General features: G+C 32.3%; 1 protein-coding gene across 1 annotated transcript in view; it reads right to left on the bottom strand.

Moving 5' to 3' along the window:
* The window catches only part of LOC115448846 (ATP-binding cassette sub-family G member 1), a 55,680-nt gene extending 35,887 nt beyond the window's left edge, over positions 1 to 19,793 (bottom strand). The window contains exons 1-2 of the mRNA XM_030176420.2: positions 19,612 to 19,793; positions 7,867 to 8,125 (exon numbers count right to left, since the gene is read on the bottom strand). Of these exons, the coding sequence (XP_030032280.2) occupies positions 7,867 to 8,011 (145 nt within the window). The 5' untranslated portion in view covers positions 8,012 to 8,125; positions 19,612 to 19,793. The remainder of the gene's footprint in view (positions 1 to 7,866; positions 8,126 to 19,611) is intronic.
* Positions 19,794 to 20,718: the final 925 nt, after the last annotated feature.

Here is a 20,718-nt window from a genome sequence, read left to right as displayed (position 1 = left end):
AGAATACGCATCGAATTGAGGACATAGTTAGCAATTTATAAATAGCTCTGCTTTACTAGATATAGCCTCAACCTTGTTTCTTTGTTTATAGTCATTTTCACGGAACCATATAAAAGCATATAAGGCCTTTGGTTAAGCTATCTAGGGCTACCTAGTTTAATATAATTGAAAATCACAATTACTACTGGTGGTCGGTCTCTCATGACGCTCAGGACGGTGGTACCACTGCAATGTCTATTTTTGCCGCCAAGCAGCTGTGTGTAGTAACATAAATATTCCTGTTTGAAGGACACTGTAGCCAGTGTAACTACTGGACATAAAGAGACTTAATATCTCACGTCTCAGGATGTCGAATACCAACAATACTGTCTATTTCAAGTTGTTGGATAGTGTTCCTACTGTTTATGGGCGGTCGTATTACTTACCATCAGGCGAACGGCAAGCTCATCTCGTCATTCACAGCAATAAAAAAAATGCATAATGCGTTTAAATGCGTAAATGTATTATTTATTTATTTATTTAGCACTGCATATACAAATGTATACAGGCGGACTTAATGCCATAGCATTCTACCAGCCAACCTTAGGGTGGTGCCGAGATAATCATGGTAGGTGCATGAAAGAAGGGTTGAAAATTTAAAAGTTCAAATAACAAATAATCTATATATATAAAAATCAATTGCTGTTCGTTAGTCTCGCTAAAACTCGAGAACGGCTGAACCGATTTGGCTAATTTTGGTTTTGAATTTTTTGTGGAAGTCCAGGGATGGATTAAACGGTGACGAACATAAATAATAAATAACGGAAAATACTAAAAACGACAATATAAGTTTTCAATACAAAATGTTCCTACCTGTCAAACATTTCATGTCTTTTCTCTTTTTAGAAATAAAGAATTGGCCTGGCTGTCACATATATAGGTGCGTTCAGAAATTTGTCTGTTTCATAGTTGTACTATGAGGTCCGATTTCTTTGGTTTATTTTGTTCAAATACAAAACATTTCAGAAATAAACAAAGTGTAAAAGTGTCTGTAGGTTCTCAAAAATAGAAAATAAATAAATCAATTTCAAGACTATTATTAAAATCTATCATCAATTTGTCAGTGCGCGAAAACTATTTAATGTTATTGTCGCAAAATGCCACGGAGAAGATGACTTAGATCGTCGAAGTTAATCAAATGTGCGACGAGCTACTTCACGTGCAAATCGTACTCTCGACTAGCGAGAGACAGATAATGATAACATACGTATTGTATGGCAAAATTGTGTTTCACAATAAATAATAATAATAAATGTATGTAGGTGATACGAAGTTCACCGGGTCATCTAGTAAATATATATATATATAGATATATAAATATTATTAAACATAAATATATATGTAATATATAAAGAACTAAGGTGGTGACTCTTCCGCTTTATTCGAAAGTAATTGCCATTGTAATGTATTGCATTTAAAAGTAAACGTAATAATTTAGGCATGCACAGCAAGTTAGTAAATTACGTTACACTAAACGAAAAAGACGCGGAATATGTATTTAAACTTGAAGTGACGCCCTACACGGTCTGGCAAAGATCTTTATAGTTTCTAATCCGCCTTGAGTCCTAGCTCAAGGTGCCCCACAAGATGTGTCTAATGAAGAAACAATTGCTACTCATTATTCTATTGTGTTCTTTCTTATTTTTAATACAATAGATTGCGCATTATTTATAGAACGAAAGTTACGATATCATGCTCATTGTATTGATTAATCATATTTTCTGATTTTAAAATTGGAATCTATTTATTCGTTCTGTATTTTGGATTGCGGATTGCTTTGTCTATTTCTATGTAAGCGCGGATGTCATGAGTATGGAATATCTGTGCCAAATGGTCAATATCAGTCAATGGTATCAACATGTCAAAGAAGAATACATGGTCGAAAGAAATAAAAAAGTTACAATTCTATTTTACATATAAGAAATTATGTTCAACGTAAATTATTTTGTTCAGCAGTTCGTTGTACATTATCTCGTCTAATAAGAAATGTATTTTTCGCTAATTCTATCATAAATAAACTAAATAACAGATAATATTTTTATATCCAAATTCTGGACAATCTAAGAAACTTTAACGCGATATGAACACAATAACATTCCGTTTTTCGTATTAATTTATTTGTGTTTTATCTGCAACGCCGATTTCACTGCCAATATGCGCTATAGTAAAAATATTTTGTGCTGTATCAAAATTTAATAAAAAACAATTGCTATCAGTGAACTTATCACTTGGATACTATGACGTACCCCCGTGACTAGTCAATAATACGTATTATTTGTCAGATAGGCCTGGAACGCGTAACATGGATGTTGATAGCGAGGACTCAGCTTCATTTCCGAGGTTGAGTCAATGCCATGTCATTTCGTAATGATAAAATGTATCATGAATTGTTTAGTTTATTGCGGTTGTACGCAGTACAATCAAAATAGACGTTTACAATTTTATTTGAGCATTCCAAATTAAAAAAAATCGGATTGTAATAATATTATGATGTGTTATCTAAATAGTTGGATAACATCATCTAATGATTGCCTTAATTGATTCTAAAAAAATCATGAAAAATACATTCAATTAAAAACTATAATAATACTAATTAATATAAGTATCTATTATCTTTAACATTTTCCCATGAAAAATGTAAGATATAATGCCTAAAATATTCATGTCATCAATTTTTTTGTATTCTTAATTGTATTATTTGCGCACAATTTGCCTATTCACAAAAATTATAATTTTTTTTTTGCGGGAAACGCAGAGGATTAAAAAAAATATGTGTATACGTCACATCGCCTATTAAAATTTTATTGTACTCAATTTCCCATTTGACATTGTGCGAGGATTATCTCAATTATAATAAATTGTACGAAGTAGGTTTTTATTGTTTGCAATCATTTGGCTATTTGGAGACGCATTGTCGAAGCCTAAAATATTTTATTTTTTTTATCGTGGTCTACTTCTATTAGCACCTACGAAGACAATAGGGTACCGGACTCATTTTTGTTCTTTACTATTATCAAATATTTACATAATATAAATTATTACACAGAAGGAATTATTGAAATCCGGTCAAAAATCAATAAGTTATAAGTCTTTGAATTTCGGTGGAAGGGGTAATTAACAAGAAACAGAAAAGAGACGAAATACCCACATGTGACGTCATCGGGAATTACGACGCGTGCAAAAGAAAGAGATAAAGCGATATCCCCTCATCGCGCCCACTTCTGCACATTACAATATTTTAAATATGAATTACTCGCTCATTTTTTAACCAATATTTAGGCAGTTTTCCCAGGAGTGCTTCTTTTTCGTATTATTAACCATTACATATAGAATAATGTACAAAATCAAGAATAGGTCGGTCCCCTATTGCTCGTTTTTAATTTTTAGTATCGTTAACAACGCCAATTGGACCGAATTTTAGAGCGGGAATAAAATTAGGTCCCAGACTGACGTCATAATAAAGGACAACAATAATATAACTGTAACTATTAGTCTATGAGGTTATAATAAAAGGAATTGCTATTCTTAAAATTTAGTTTTCTCACTACATCACAATAACTTTACTTTCTGTAATCTAGCTCTATGTAAATTACGTTACGTACTAATAGCACCACGTCAAACAGTAGAACGATAAGGAAAATGTAAAAGTTCCATTGCTATTTCACATAAACAATCATTGTAATTTCACATGAAGAACCCAGCGATGTAAGTCGAGCGTTATGTAAGGAAGTATTGGCAAAGAAAATGATCGATAGAAATATTGCGTATTCAAATATTCTGTAAAATATATTTTGTCACCGTTATGTAGTAGACATAAGAATAAATAAAGTATTGACGGGGTTTATAAACATGTCAAATGTTTACGATTATTTACATAAATAAATTATGTCGTCTTGTGTGTTAAGTATCATGCGTGAATGTGTAACGGATCTTTGTCATTTCTTACGCAGGAATGTATAGAGTGTAATATTCAATATACAGTGTGTTATACTAAATATACAAACTGACTAACCGAAAGGCGATAGAGAACCTTAATATGCACTGATATGACCCCCATATTTGTTGCCGAGAATGGCGTATTTAAAAGCTATTTTGATTTTGTGAAAGTTGACTTTACCACGCGCAAATAGTTGAAACGCACCGTACAGTTGACATAAAAGTTATTTTTTTTTTGTTCATTATTTGTGTTTTAAATTGTGTAAGTAATAAATAATCTTCGTTCCTTCTATAATTGAATATAATTTGATCAGATTAATTGATTAAGAGTATCATTTTATTTCATAATCCTTCATCCTGCTCTGCACCTGTGGCCTGATACGTATAAATATCATTCTGAATCATTGAGCTCTAAGTTTCAGGTACAAATTGTCTGTATTGGTTAAATTTTATTGGAAAAAGATTGCACTCGCCAAGGATTAAAATAAAAAAAAATGTGCATCATTTTGCGTGAGTTGCGTATTTTTGTAAATTCAATATCAATTTTAGTAGCCAAGGACTTAATAATTTGGAAGTTAATTTGTGTGTTTTACATTATTATGCTATTATAGTTTCGTGGGTTGTCAATAAAAACGTTTTTGGGAAATATACCTTGCAATACATTTTTGTGTAATAAGTATAAAGTAAGGTATTACAATATACATATTATAAAACAAAGTCCTCAAAAGTTGTCTGTCTGTATGTGATCGATTTTATTAAACTCTTCTGAACGGATTTTTATATGCTTTTTACTAAACGATAGTGCTGTTCTAGAGGAAGATTTATGTACTACTTTTTATGCTAGAATTCACCGGGATTTAACCAGGAAAAACCTTGTGAGACACTAATTTCCACGCGAGCGAAGCCGCGGGCACAGTTAGTAGTTTATACAATAATATAAAAAATATTTAAATATTGTGGCCTTTATTATCAAAACAGTCTTTGTCTTCACTCATCATTACATATATTTATTTGTATTGAACTATTGTATTATTATGATGTTTCTATTTAGATATTTGAACGAAATTGATAAGCGTTAAACGTGTCTTTTGTTGAAGGGCATCGTTAAATTTTTTTGTCGCTTTTATTTTTATTATTGCTGTTTTTATTATACTTATAAATTATAATCTGTCTTGGTCGTAAACTTTATGTCACGTATATTCGTCTCTTACATTCTTTTGAAATATTTTATTGTAAATGATATGTGAATTTATTTAGTTTATTCTAATTATAAGTTTTGAATATAGATTTATAAATTATTGATTATTTAAGGAATTATAATATTAATCATAATACGGGCTTCATTATGCACGACGTATTCAATATCAACCATTAGCAAATAGAATTTGCACATTTAACGAAAATGTAGTATCCAACACGCATAGTTATTATAAGCCGTACAAAGAAAAATAATCGGTGATAACTTTTGTCTCTTACATCCAAATAGTTATATATAAAATGCGGAAGAATGCAATAAAACGGTGAACACACAATTAATTAAAGTTTATAGGTAAAGTGGTCTGTATTTACATTTCCAACTTTACTCTATAACATCGATAGTTGCATATTTTACTGGACGGTTAGTTTTTACCCTTGATTGGAAATTGTTATTAAGCATCCTAGGTTCTAGTCAATAGGGTATACTATTGAATATTCAATTTTATAATACATGCACGTCTTCGCATAAAATATGTTCATCGTATGTAAGTGGAGCATTACTTATCAGTTTGTTAAGGCTAGAATTAAATAAAATTTTCTGTAGGTATAACTTTACCTGGAAAATAAAAACCTTGACATATAGCGATGAAAAATCCCTTTCATTTAATTTTATCCGTGGTGCTTTATAACTAGCTTATCTAGTTGTAAACGTCACTATCCTTGAGGTTAAATCGCCTCCTTACATCATGATTTTGTCACCCGCATTGCTCTGGAGGGAAGTGGACAATTAATATTTCCAACTCTTCCCTATCTTTCTATTTGATTAATTTCGTTGCGGGATAATGACATATTAGTTTTCCCTGAGAGTCGCTGAGCTTCACTGCTCGGTGTCATAAAATGCGTGCCACTGCTGATCCTGACTTACAGGAGTTGTAGTGGTGGGTGTGAGGACGGGAAAGTCTCCTTATAGCGATGAAAAATCGAAGTAATTTCTTGTATTGGCATACCTAACAATTGAAAAAGTAAAAGTGAAAGCATATTTTTTTCTTGGACAGCCCATATATAGATTTTATCTACTGTCTTCAACTGAGGAGTACGTTCGTTGGTAAGAACATATTTTTTGTCATTATAATCAGATGATCTGATGATATGATGTAGAGATCGTATTATATGCAACGTAAAAAATCCGGAATATGCAAGAAATCACCCAAAATATGCAACATCAATTAATGAAAGCAAACTACTTATTACTTAAAAAGCATAGGTATGACTTGCAAGGGCAAAAAAAGTTTCTCATTTGCAACCAATCCGCACATAATATGGATTTTTGTTTAACAAGGATATGATATACAAAAAGGTCCCAAGGTAAAATAGATACACGAAATACCCCGCATTAAATTTTCAGAAAGTCAGTTATGTACATTTCACTCTGTTAGTTATTGTAATGGAAGTAAAATGATAATATCACCTAATATACCGAAAATATGCATCAGACATTATATATTATATGCAAAAACCGGTGAAATGGACAAAATATGCAAATATATACAATTCGTTTTCTCGTTATATTATGTATGTATATAGAACATCTAAATGGTCAAAAAACTGATTGTTTTGTATTTGGAGTTTTAATCTAGTTTGCTAAAAGATAAATTTAAACAAAATTATGTAAATGTATGCTGTAAAATGAAAATGACTCGTAGTTTTACTAATAAACATTTTGGATCAATTATTAACTTCTTTTATCTGTTTTGTTATTTGGAAGAAAGGTACAAAGCAGTTCTTAATTGTATAATTTATGGCTTTTATTGGTAAAGAGGCAATATATAATGATTGTGTTACGGGTCTAAGTGGGCAAGTGTAACATAAAAAGGGACCTTAGTTATAAGACCACGACTTTATCGGCCCTCAATACGATGAAACCGGTGCTTTCCTGATTTTATACTACAATTGCGTAGTTTTAAAGATTTAAGCACACATAGGGACAGAGAAAGCGACTTTGTTTTATACTATGTAGTGATGTCAATTCGACACCAAAAATAACGAAATATCCACTCTAATTGCGTAAATCTTCTAAATAAAACATCACCGATTAGAAGGCAAAGCCGTTTATATTTATTTGCGCATAAATTATTACATAAAATGTCGGTTTTATTATGGAATAACTTGTTAGAAATGTTAAGTTATCGATCGGAGTTTACCAACGACTTTGACACAAATACTGTTGTGTGACCTACACAAAGTGTATTTACACAATAGACGGTAATGATTTGACATAATACAAATATAATTTCTACATAATAATAATTTCTTTATAAAATCCTTCTCAATTAAGTGGCATAGCAGTTTGATTGTTAATCAAAGCGATTTTTGGTTAGAATTTCGACTCGGACGGTGAAAATTACATTAGCATGGAAATAAATAAATCCTTTTATAGGACCTACTGGTGAAGAAAAATATCGTGAGAAAACCTGCATACCTTAGAAGTTCTTTATAGGAATATTTGGGTCCTGTCAAGTCTAACCATTCGCACTAGACCAGCGCGGTGGAATAAGGCCGTGTGTAATAGAGGCAGTGTGCCCAGCAGTGTGACAGCGTAATACAGGGCTTATATGATTATTATTAAAGCGACATTTGTTACACTTCTGCCTACTTTTAAAAGGACAAAAGGCATGAATAATAAAAATAACTTACCCAGTCGCAATTTGTTCAAGGCAAATGTATTTACTGTACACGTAATGTTTTTGAACTCCAATCGCACCGTAGTCCTCGGTAAGAGCGGGACTACATTATTGTTACTCCGTTCTAAGGACATGTCTTCCGTCACTCCCGGCGTCATTTTCACTAATCACAGTTTAACCTTTAATAAAGATACGTTTACGTCGAAGTTTCGGGAAGTGAAGCTAGGTTATCGCACATCAGAGTTCAATGCAGTAATCCATCTGGCTCGTATCTGTAGGCAAAGAAATTATCTAATGTCAATAATTGTGACTTAATTAGCATTATGTGTGGAAAAATATTGTTCAATTAGACGTCTGTGATAAGTATGAGTCATGTTTGCGGGACAATATTTGGTTATGGATCAGTTCCACTAAATAACATAAAATTAGCAATTACATTGATGAAATACGTCAATTTATAAATTTGTTAATACGCAAACAACACATAGAAAGATTGAACGATGTATATATATTTTGGAATGGTCTAAGTTTTTGATTTGTCTCGGAGAGTTAAAGACGACGCAGGGCACTCTTTCTTGGGCATACACGATTCTGTTCTTGACTAGAGTATCGCGAGGCTAAACCACATGTCGCTGCCGTGACACGAGGTTAAAGCACTTAAATCCCAAAACCGACCTAGCTGATGAATGAGCTCAATTTGATTAATTTTACTAAAGCAAATTATCAGGACTGTGAATACATCATTCCTCAACTTTGCCAAATAACTATGAGCAATCATATTTTGCCTTTTGCACACGAAATTTCTATGTGCGTATAAACCGATTTAGAACGATGTCATAAATAATACTATTATCGAGTTTTATCGTAGGCATTATGTTTAGCTAATTAGTAAGTCGATGTCAAACATCTAGCCTAGAACAACTATTAAAATTTCTAGCCCAATCATTATTAACACCTCTATAATCGTTCATTGTTTTTATCTGTCCTTGACTGACTATCATCTAACTATACTTTTAATAATTTAAGACTGCGAAATAATTTCTCATGTTTTGATACAAGGAATGGTTTTCTTATCTCGAATAGTTTGTTAAATCTATGTTTGCCTTTAATGTTGTTTATCTCTAACGAGTATTCTAGTAATTTGGTGTACGCACTGTATTAGTTTATATGAATTTAGAATTTTCTGAGCTTGTAAGTCGATGTATAAGTTATTATTTTTTTGTACCTCCAAGTTTTGGGTATACTTTTAATGTCAATACATGAGGTAACAATCGAACCGCTAACTTGCGCTATAAAATTATAGTTTACCTAACCCGATACAGATAAATGTTTGATGTTCTCAATTCAAACGAAGAATAGAGCAGACATATCCAATGTAAGTGTTGGTGTGCTAGTAAAAAAAAAAGGATCGGTTTATCTATCGGCATTTGAACTATTTGAGCGCAAGCATCGACCGTTTAATATGTCGAGGTTTTGCCTAATGGCCATTTGCTTCAGTAAGACAAAGACAAGCGTGGAGAGTTCTCGAGTGGTATAATCAGGTTATCAGTGGCATTTTTATGCCAGCTGTGCTAGCAACAGCAAATTTCTATAAAATTTATCGTATTTTTTATTTTGTAACTTAGATATTGTTTTTATTGGAGATTTATTAAACACATCAATTTCTAAATTTATTTCTTATTTCTTTATCTATGTTGATGTAAATAAGCTATATAACGAGGCCCCTTTCCCGAAGGGGGTTCATGCAAGCGGCCGATTGTACAAACTGTCAATATTTTTAAAAAAGTGCTAGAAAAAGTATATTGCCCCGAATCTATAAAGAAGACGATAAGGGTTGGTACAAGACGAAAACACGGAAAGATTTCTTAACGTAAAAAAATCTAAAATTTGTTTTGTGTTGCGATGCAGTTCTCTGAAATAAAAACACTTAAATTAATATATAAAAGAGCTATCAGAGCGAGGAGTCTTCCGGTGGTAATGACCTACTAACGCACTTGCCCATTGTAATGAACAGGATTGATTTTTTTATAACAAACGATGGTAGTGAATGAAATTAGCACGAATGAACTATAAAAACAGTAAATCTATTAGTAACTTATGCAATTAATATCGTTTGATAAGTAGGCAAGGTCAGGATTTAAATGTAGTTCAAAGTGTACTCGTTCACATCAATATATCAAATATTTAGTTCTTGTTAAAATTAAGCTGTTCACGTATTCGTGATGTATGTTCGCATGTTTAAAAAAAATGTGAAAAGTATTACACATATATTGGAGCAATCTATATTGCGTATCAACTCTTGAGATATTTGACATATGGAAACAATTACGTGATAACAGAATTCATAAGGTTTTAATAATAGATGATAAAACCCTTTTGGAGAAAGCATTCTTTCATTGTATGCTTCATTCGCTTTATTGATTTTATTTGTCAAGGGCATGGCTCGGTGAAATGACATCGTAAACTTGAATTATATCTAGTTTTAGTTGTGTATTGAGATAATATTTATAGCTGAGTACGTGATTTATTATTTAACGCCAGAAAGAGAATAAAGTTTTTGATTATAGGCGCTGGTATAATCCTTATTATACTTTAAATGAAGTCCCTCGCTGCGTCTGTCTGTCTCAACGCGATGAACTCAAAAACTACCGAAAACATTTCGATTAATATGGAGATAATTTGAAACCCTGGAAAGGACATAAGCATTTTTTTAAGACTTTTTACCCTAGAAAATTATATAGCGGAACTTTTATCTGGGAAAAACTCTTATATTAGCCAAGCTGTGAGCAACAGTACTTTATAATATTATGGTTTAGCTGGGAACGAAAACATTATGAGGGCACCTGCATATTTGTAACCTGTTTACTATAAAAAAAATTAAGGTGTGAGAGTTAAGCAACCTGATTTGGCCAGCGCAAAGGACAAAGCACCCGACCCTTTTTAAAAACGAGGTTCGTCTTTAGAAAATGTCCCCCACCACGCGGTAATGTGCTCAAGTGGGTTGCCGTCTATTATGCCATATTCCCAATGTTTTGATTTCTACAAGAAACGAGAAGATTGTGATCGTGCTTATGATTCAAACCAATATAAATTCATTGGCACAATTGGTTGACTCATTTTGTTTTATAACACAGCCGTTGTTTCTGGAGCTGAGAGTCATTGACTACAGAGCATTGTAACTATAATCTACAAGATATTTTTTTCAAAAAAATATTTTCTAGAAAATAGCTGGCTCCATCGAAAGTAAAATTATTGGGGTTTTTATATTTTTATTCTTATTTAGGCTGTCTAATTTCATGAAACTGAGTTAATTTGGCAGGTCCTAATTAAATGTGAAAAACAAAAAACCTTTTGCATCCTTAATAATAATTATAAACCTTACATCTTTATTAATAATTTTTTTAATACAATTATAAAATTTACGTTGTTATATCTGTAAAAAAAACCTTATGTCGTACCAAACACACTTCGAAATAAGTTGTAGTTAGTCTACACTGCCTATAAAGTGACCTGTTTTATGGAACGGTTGGATTAATGCCAATATTTGCTTTTTTTATTGCATTATGATAATGCTACGTCGTAATAAAGTTGTGACATGTGTGAGCAATATTTGTTTACCCTATAAAGTTTTTGCTGTGTTAGTTTATAGCTATTGTGGGTATTTCGACATAAGTTTTTATTGCAACTAAATGAGAGGAGCAAGTTGTTCGTCTGATTGTATAAAAGGAAGCCAAATTCATCCGGACCTGTCCACTGGTATTCTTTGGGCTAGGAATTGAACCAGTGATAGTTAAACACATTCAATTATCTATATATATATATATAAAAATGAATTCCTATTTCCCTAAATCACGCCATCACACGTGAACGGCTGGACCGATTTCACTATTTTTTTTGTTGTGTTTGTTATTGTCAGGAGAAGGTTCTTATGAAAGAAAAAAATCAAAAAATTGTGCGGAAAATTAGAAAATTTAAGAAAACTTAACGAAAATATTAATTTTATATAACTGTCAATTGTTTGAAATAACTGTCAGCGATTGACAGAATGCGCGCTGCAAATTCATAGTTAAGACGGGACAACGTCTGTCGGGTCAGCTATTATCAATAAATATTTGCATTAGTAATTTCCAGAATTTTCAAAATATGTTATAGGGGGCGAGCGACTCGGGCAACGAACCCGAGATCTCAGCACTGCAGTCGTACCACAACACAACTACGCCAGCGAGGCGGTTATAAGTTATAACAGTTTGGAGAAGGGCATCACGAGTGTTGACTTCGTTTGCAGTCAAGATTGTATCATTCAGATCTCTGAAACGTGTTTTAGGAGATAAGGCGACCTTTTATGTGCCTGGTTTATAAAAAGCCTATAGGTCAGATGTGAACATGCAATGCAATGTTGTTTTTGTTGAGGGTAGTTTGGATTGTGCTTATTCCTTTTGATATAGGTATATCATCCTTGACTAAGACCGGTAAATTCTATTACCAGGGCTTTTTCCTACATTTCGTTTCCATGATGCCATCTTTCTGTCTAGTTTGTGGTATGTATATACATTTAACATAATATTTAATCTGTTGCTCCGAGGAATATCGTAGACTTCCCCATTTGATGTCATGATATTGACACTTGTATGTTTGGTTTAAATAATATTAATCATTTCGAACACCACTCAAAATATAATTCTTAATGATTATTTAATACTTGAGTACTTATAAGTCATGATCATAGTTTTTTTAAAGGATATTTCCAAGATTGTACAGTCAGGCACAAGAGTGGCTGAACAAATTAAAATTTTCAAATCGCCGTTAAACTTTTGTTTCCTTATGCACAACCGCTTTTTCTTTAGTAAAATAAATTTCAAAGGGTAAGCTTTAATTTAGATTAAGGTAAAGTAATATTTCGATTGTAGTTAATATGTAGCGTTTTGAAATTTTTAAATTGTTAAGCTACTTTTGTGGCTGTCTGCACCGCAAATATTCAAACAAATATACAGAATATAAAAACAAGTATTTTCTGTCTGTCAATTTGAATAGTCAATCTGAGAAGGGACTTTTATTTGGAATAAGAGGATTTTTTTCAGTTTTATTCCACCCCAAAAATATTAACCTTAATCAACATAGCTACTAGCGAAAGCTAATAATTTACTATGTAGTATGTAAACCTTTCTCATTCATCAAGATATTCAGGTAGTATAGGATCTTCGACGTTCAATTAGTTGTATGTCAGGTTGGTCCGACCTCATTTTGGTATACTTTGCATCAGTTCAATGTAGTTTTTTACAGATATACTGCTTTTATTTTTATGTACTGCTCGTATACGTTTATAAAGTAGTTATTGGCTAAGGCAACCTGACATATTCAGCTTAGTCTCTTGAGTACCACGAATAATAAAAAAATAAAGCGGTTATGCGTTGTAACAAAAGTAATGTGTTTTATAAATAACGCATATTTATAGCTTAAGTTAATATTAAAATATAAATAAATACAGGGGTCGGGTCAAGCTGATGAAAACATACGAGCGTACTTTTAGTTATAATGTCGTATAAATAATAATGAGGCCCGTTTTAAAAAAAATATACAATATTCTAAATATCATTACCCGTATTTTGACTTATTTTTTTTAGTTTATTATGCTAAACATAAAACTTTACCATTCAAAATTGTCACTGTTTTCGAAATTATTTAATATATAATATCAGCCCTGTATTATATACTGTCCCACTGTTGGGCACGGGCCTCTTCTACTATTGAGAGGGATTAGGCCTTAGTCCACCACGTTGGCCTATCGCGGATTGGTAGACTTCACACACCCTCGAAATTCCTATAGAGAATTTTTCAGGTATGCAGGTTTCCTCACGATATTTTCCTTCACCCTAAAGCAAGCGATAATTCACAAAGAATACACACATAATTTTTTTAGAAAAATCAGAGGTTTGCCGCCCTTGGGATTTAAACCTGCGGACATTCGTTTCGGCAGTCCGTTCCACACCTAACTACGCTATCGCAGTTTTTTCGAAATTATTTACGGTCTAATGAACTTATAAGTGTCATGTTTTCAGCCATAGAAAAATCAAAAAATTCGATCAAAACGAGGGTATTTGAATAACTAGCCTTAAATTAAGGAAAATTGTACACGGATGGTTCTTTTGTTTCAAGAATAATTTTCTTACCATAGTTGTCTAACCATGTGCAAGTATACTTGTACGCAAGTGCGTCTGCGATTTTGTTCCACAATTGAAAATAGTGCAAAACGGCGCGACTTTTCAATATATACTCAAAATGCAACGTTTGTAATTAATATTAAAAAGCATTTAAATACGGTTTATAAATATATACTGCCTCGGTGGCGTAGTTGTACTGCGTGCGCGGTACGGCAGCGCTCTGAGGTCCTGGGTTCGAATCCCAGGTCGGGCAAAGTGATATTTGGGTTTTTCTGCTCAGTATCAGCCCGGAGTCTGGAATTTGTGCCCGATATGGCGATAGGCTCGCCCCCTATCACATCATGGGACGGAACACACTTGGCGAAAAGTGGGTGCCATGGTTGCGCCTCTGCATACCCCTTCGGGGATAAAATGCGTGATGTTGTGTGTTGTGTATAAATATATTATTGTGTAATTAAGTATTCAGTTTCGAACCTGATTGTGTTCACGTATGTATATCGCAGTATTGATATATGTGACTGTCGGCATGAAGGTTACGATCAAAGTATTGTAGACATTAAAAAGCAGAACGATCGTAAATAATTGTAATTTGTATTGAAAACTGGTTTCCTTTAGCAGATGTATTTAAAATATTATCTTATTACGGACGTGTATTGTTGTTCGTATTGGTTTTTCTTCCGATATGGATGCTTTATTATACATATATGTTATTTAACAGTAGGGTTTATGAATAGGGTACTTTCTTATGTTTGATTTTGTATTTTATACGTATGTAACAGAAAAAAAACGCAAAATAATTTTATGTATTTTAATCAGCATCAAAATTGTTTGAAATATAAAGCAATTATTTATATTTGAAATATTATTGTGAGCGAAAGTAGGGTCGTGGTGGGGTAATCACACTATTCTTTTTTATGCACCCTTAAGCCCAGTGACATCACAGTTTGATAAATTTATGTTTTTCAACAGCAACACCTTCCATCAAATTTCTTATTGCGTGGAGTTTAAAAATTCTTCTTTTATTAGATTATGGATGACAATCATTTTCGTTATACATAATTTACATGCAGTCTTCACCTATAACTACAATGACACTTAGTTAGTAAATAATATTATAATTTACCTATTGATATGTATCGGTGTACATTGGGTTGGTGATCAATAACAAAAAAATTTAGTCAACTACCCAAGTTTTATGTCAATCGTGGTTGATTTAACTTGTTGTTACTTGCTATTGCATAATAGCTTCTAGTCTCGACTTTACCGCTTAAAATTCAGTTTCATAGAAATATTTTAAAAACAAATCGAACAAAATTATCTATAGGTTTCCTTTTAAGAATTAGACTGTTAGATGGCTAGCATAAGCTAGCTGTGTAAAATTCATCATGATCGAATGAGTTTAGTCGTGAAAGCGTAACAGACAAACAAACTTTCTATAGCTTAATATTAAGGATAAGATATAGTTATAGTGTTTTGTTAGGACAAAATCAACAGAGACTAAAAAGGATTTTTGATACTGCTTTAATTAACGGTCGATTTTATCCATTTTAGGATCTTATAACTGTAATTGTGCATAAAATGACGACGCTAACATTAGCATAGATAGACTAATACCGTATTTGTCTATGTGATCATTATTTCATTGTTTGTTATACTATAAAAAGCGGCGATATCATAGTTGGTTGTGGAACGGACTGCCGAGACGAATGTCCGCAGGTTCAAATCCCAAGGGCACACACCTCTGACTTTTCTAAAAAATATGTGTGTATTTGTGAATTATCGCTTGCTTTTACGGTGAATGAAAACATCGTGAGGAAACCTGAAAACCTAAGAAATTGTCTACCAACCCGCACTTGGCCAGCGTGGTGGACTAAGGTCTAATCCCTCTCAGTAATAGAGGAGGCCCTTGCCCAACAGTAGGACAGTATATAATACAGGGCTGATATTATACTACAAATAAGGGCATGCGGCAGACGCGTGGATTTATAATTTATGTACTTTGTTACACGTATGCCCCATAAAAATAAAGTGGGGAAACTATACGGTGACGTGTTTGATTCTAGATAGCCTATTTTTTCACAATACGTCGAAATATACATACAATTGAATGCGAGTAAAATTATATGCAGATTTACTTAGGGTTCGGACGATTTGACGTCATGGCGCGTATTTATTGAATGTACCAGTTGGGATTCTTTACATTGTTTTAAAATAACCAGTCTTAATAATTGTAAGGTAATATAATATTGAATCTGATGTTTTATATAGTATAAAGTAGGTAGGAATATTGAATATTAGGATCTTTTTATTTCTGGATTTAATTATGTATAGGCACTATAATACAAATGGGTTATATTTAATTAGCTCAATTCATAATGAAAATATAACATGAATGACAATTTAACAAAAAAAAATAATTATATGTTTATGTATGTTATTTTTATTCGAGTGCTTTTAATAATCTATAAGGTAACGGAACCTTTGATAGCCCACTTAATTTCAAAATATACATATTTATTTCGTGAGGGAATATTAACAAAAAATATAAATATAACATGTTTTATGATAAAAGCACCAATAAAAACTTTAAGTGTTATACATTACAACACAAAAAAAATAATTTTGGAAAACATGGCAGGTAGGTTATGTGAGGCACCTGGGTGGGTAACATGATCCGTAATATTTATTATATTTGCTTAAGAATGTATACTATTGACATTTAAGTATTACTTTCTTCTTATAACGTATTGTCAGACGGTGTTTTTTCTGAAGTCAGTTTAATGTAAAAATTAAAAACTTGGCCGTGACCAATAATAAAACAATTCAAAATAAAATTTGTGTGGAAATAAAAGTAACGAACTGAATAAAAAAATATCAGACATGTAGCAGTGGCGAAAGGTGAAATTTTCCGAAAGGGATCTAATAATAATGAATAATTTGATTGTACATAAAGTGAAGCCTGTAAGAAACAGGTTATATGAACCTTCGCTCGGATATGTAGTGATCTAACATTTTATTTCGCAACAATATAACAATCAATCGGATAATACTAAGTCATTGACTTATTATTTGTATGAGTTGACTGCCTCAGTGGCGTAATTGTAAGTGTACACGGTACAAGTACGACTGCCGCGCTGAGGTCCTGGGTTCGAATCCCGGGTCGGGCTAAAATAATTGTGACTGGGTTTTACCACCTTAAACATTATTCAGTCGCAGCTCGGAGTCTGGAAGTAGGCGGTGTGATACTCCCGTGCCTCGGAAAGCACGTAAAGCCGTTGGTCCTGCGCCTGAGCTCTCTCCGGTCATATCGGATTGCCGTCTCACCGAACTATGAGAGTGAAGGAACAGAGAGTGCACCTGTGTAGTGCGCACACACTTGTGCACTATAATATATCCTGCGTACCTGGCTGATCTCCGTTGAGATTGGCCGCCGTGGCCGAAATTCGGCTTGGAGGGATTCGATTCATTCATTTGTATGAGAATCTTGTGGAGGGCTATGAGTAGTATACTTCACCTGAGTTCAGTAAAATCCAGTGAAAATATAATAAACAAAAAACAATAAAATATACCTATAATTCAATGTCGAACAGATTAGATAGGTTGTTGCAATAGTAAAAATAATGGAATGAACCTATTTTTTTTTTTTAAATTTTACTTTATGGAAATAATAACTTGGCCACTGTTACGACGCAGTACAGGAAAAATTTAATTATTACAGATATTTAAAAAATGGCGGTGTTTTTGGTAGTTCATTGATGGAATTATGTTTGTGGTCGCAGACGCGATAACTCGCTTAATTTGAAAACGGTTGGTAAAAATTTAATTGGATTTTTGAAAATGGGGCTCTTCGCAATTATATTAACGCAGTTTTTTTTATCTTAATTGACCATAAATTAATGTTACAATTGTATTTTCATAAATTGGTTATATGTGCTGACTGCATGGCAGCCTTCGCAGTGCGTAGACATAGGGCCGTTGTGATTGGCTAATATTGTTGTATCTCAATATTAGTCCCTCAGAACAATGACAAGCTTGTTCTTATTCTGAGATTAGTCCATCTCAACGGCTTTATGTCTGTTTCTTAATGCCGTTTGGCATTGAGAAACATACTTGCTATCACAGCATTCCTCCGTCTTTAGATAAAAAGCGTCTATGAATAAGGGGGTAAAAATATATCATTATTATTTTAAAATTAACAAAGAAAACGCCGGTGTAGTAAAACGTGCGAAATGTCATTTACGATGATCTTCCTACAAGGAATCATTATTAATTAATATTAAGCAATTTGCAGTGACTGGCTTATTTTTTTAACACCTGCCCGATTGATGATGCTCTCTGGGGATTCATTCGATTAATAAACACAAATACATGGGATATATCTAATATAAGTAACAATATCATGTAAAAAGATATTTAATTATTATTGCACCTTGGCATAACCTATTTTATGTGCCGTGTCGGTATTAATAAAATCAGTATCAGCAACACGTGATAACATAAATTGGAATTAAACTTAATGCCAATAAAACAAATTCACAAAATTAAATACGTTGCCTATGTAAACAAATAGGCAATAATAAGTGATGGCAATATAATAGGTAGGTATGGAGTACAATAAGTACATATACAATGCTTGTAATATATTTCAAATATTTAATATAAAAAAAAATAAGAAAGATATGTTATTATTATTCATTATTCTAAAGATCTTATGATAAAGATATGTTTATAATTAATAATTTTAATAGCGGGTACAGATAAAAAGAGATCACCAACACGTGCCAACATAAATAAAATTTGTTAGTAATGGGTAATTGAGAATGCTTAACAATAAAACACTAACTTAATTTAATCAATCGAAACGTAAACAATAATTAATCACTACACTATATTGTGCAACGCAAGATAGGAAATTATCAAAATATTATTACGTATTACTATACGTAATTTTATTTCTTATAACATCGTACAATAGGTGTGAAATATAACGAGACGAAATTGATAAATTGATTACTATTTTTATTTTCACGCGCGGGTAGAGACAAAATATTAACGAACACGAAGAAATTCTAGAAAACAAAATCTAATGGGCAATAGAAAATCGTTAATGTCGATTGTAATAAATTTAAATAAATTAAATCGTTTTACGATAGGTAAACGTTAATTGACGATAAAAATATCAAAGTATTAAGTTTAAAGAGCGTATGGAATAAATGGAATTTATGAATTATTGATAAAAATACGAAATAAATACTTATTTTTATTTATATTCAACAAAGGGTAGAGATAAATATTTAAATATGTAAAAAAAATCTAAATATAACTTATACAGGACGTAAGGAATCGATGGAATATTTTAATTATAAATAAAATACAAAATAAATACTTATTATTATTTATGTTCATCCGAGGGTAGAGAACAAAATCACCAATACGTGTTAACTCGATGGAAATTTTGATAAAGGGCATTACTTCACGCTAATGAAGCAATCGTTACGTTATGTAAACAATAATTAATGACAACATGGAAATTAGACAACTATATAATCAAAATACTACGTATATAACTTGGTTTATAAGTTTAAAAACAAAATTCTTACATTAAACACCACACAGCACAAATTGTTAATCAAACTTTGGTGATTTTCGTCGCGTAATAATACACGCGCGGTTTTGCGGAGCGTCGACCGACACACACGACCCGCACGACGTCTAAATCTCGACTAAACGAATCAATGGCTTCTCACTTCTCGCTGACCGCTTTCGCTTACCGTAATGTCAGATTCCATGAATATTCCGTATATATACAATACTGGAGCATACACAATGGCAGTATACCGGTTTCTTTATAAAGTATTTGTCAAAAATAGCTATTATTAATTAATTAATTAGGAATTGTTAATAATACTCCACGATATGCTTTTTTGTGTAAAACTTCAGTCATTGAAAAACAAAATAACATTTATAATTTAATTGCTATTAAAGGATTTCAACCTCAATAAATTATAATTAAATTAAATCTGTAATTTGGTAAATGTTATGTAGAACATTTCAGAGAGTATTTGTAACGGTCTTGAATATTAAACACTGAACGGAATTTCTGTGTTAATTATTTTATGTTAAGACACCTGTTAAAATATTTCCAAAGTTAAAAAACCTTGTATTTTACAAATTATATAGGACGGGAAAATATGCGGTGAAAGTTATTTATTAATTATCTAAACTTACTATTAAATAAAGCTGAAGTTTGTTTGTTTGTTTTAATGCGCTAATTTAAGGAACTACTAGTTCAAATGAAAAAGAATTATGTCAGATAGCCCATTTATCGAGGAAGGAAGGAAGGCTACTTTTATTATAAATGCGACAATTTGTGAGGATGGATATATGGATGTATGTTTGTTCGTCTTGCACGAAAAAACTACTGAACGGAATTTGATGAAACTTTACAGTAATTTTGGTTACACATCAGTATAACACATAGGCTACAATTTATAATGATTTTGTGTAATTTGGTCATAGTATAATGATACATATCAAGTAAGTCGGAAAAAAAGTTTATCCCGGAAAACTCCTTTACGCGGGCGAAGCCGCGAGCAAAAACTAGTAGGCTATATAACATCACGCTATGAAAAATGTTGCAACAGCAAGTAATATTTATTCCTCTTGGGAGCTTCCGCTGCAACAAACATGTTTTACGAAATTGTTTA

This window comes from Manduca sexta, chromosome 24, assembly GCF_014839805.1.
Source record: "Manduca sexta isolate Smith_Timp_Sample1 chromosome 24, JHU_Msex_v1.0, whole genome shotgun sequence".
In the NCBI taxonomy this organism is placed as follows: Eukaryota; Metazoa; Arthropoda; class Insecta; order Lepidoptera; family Sphingidae; genus Manduca; species Manduca sexta.
The sequence above is the reverse complement of the archived record's forward strand: the minus strand, read 5'-3'. Positions and strand labels throughout refer to the sequence as shown.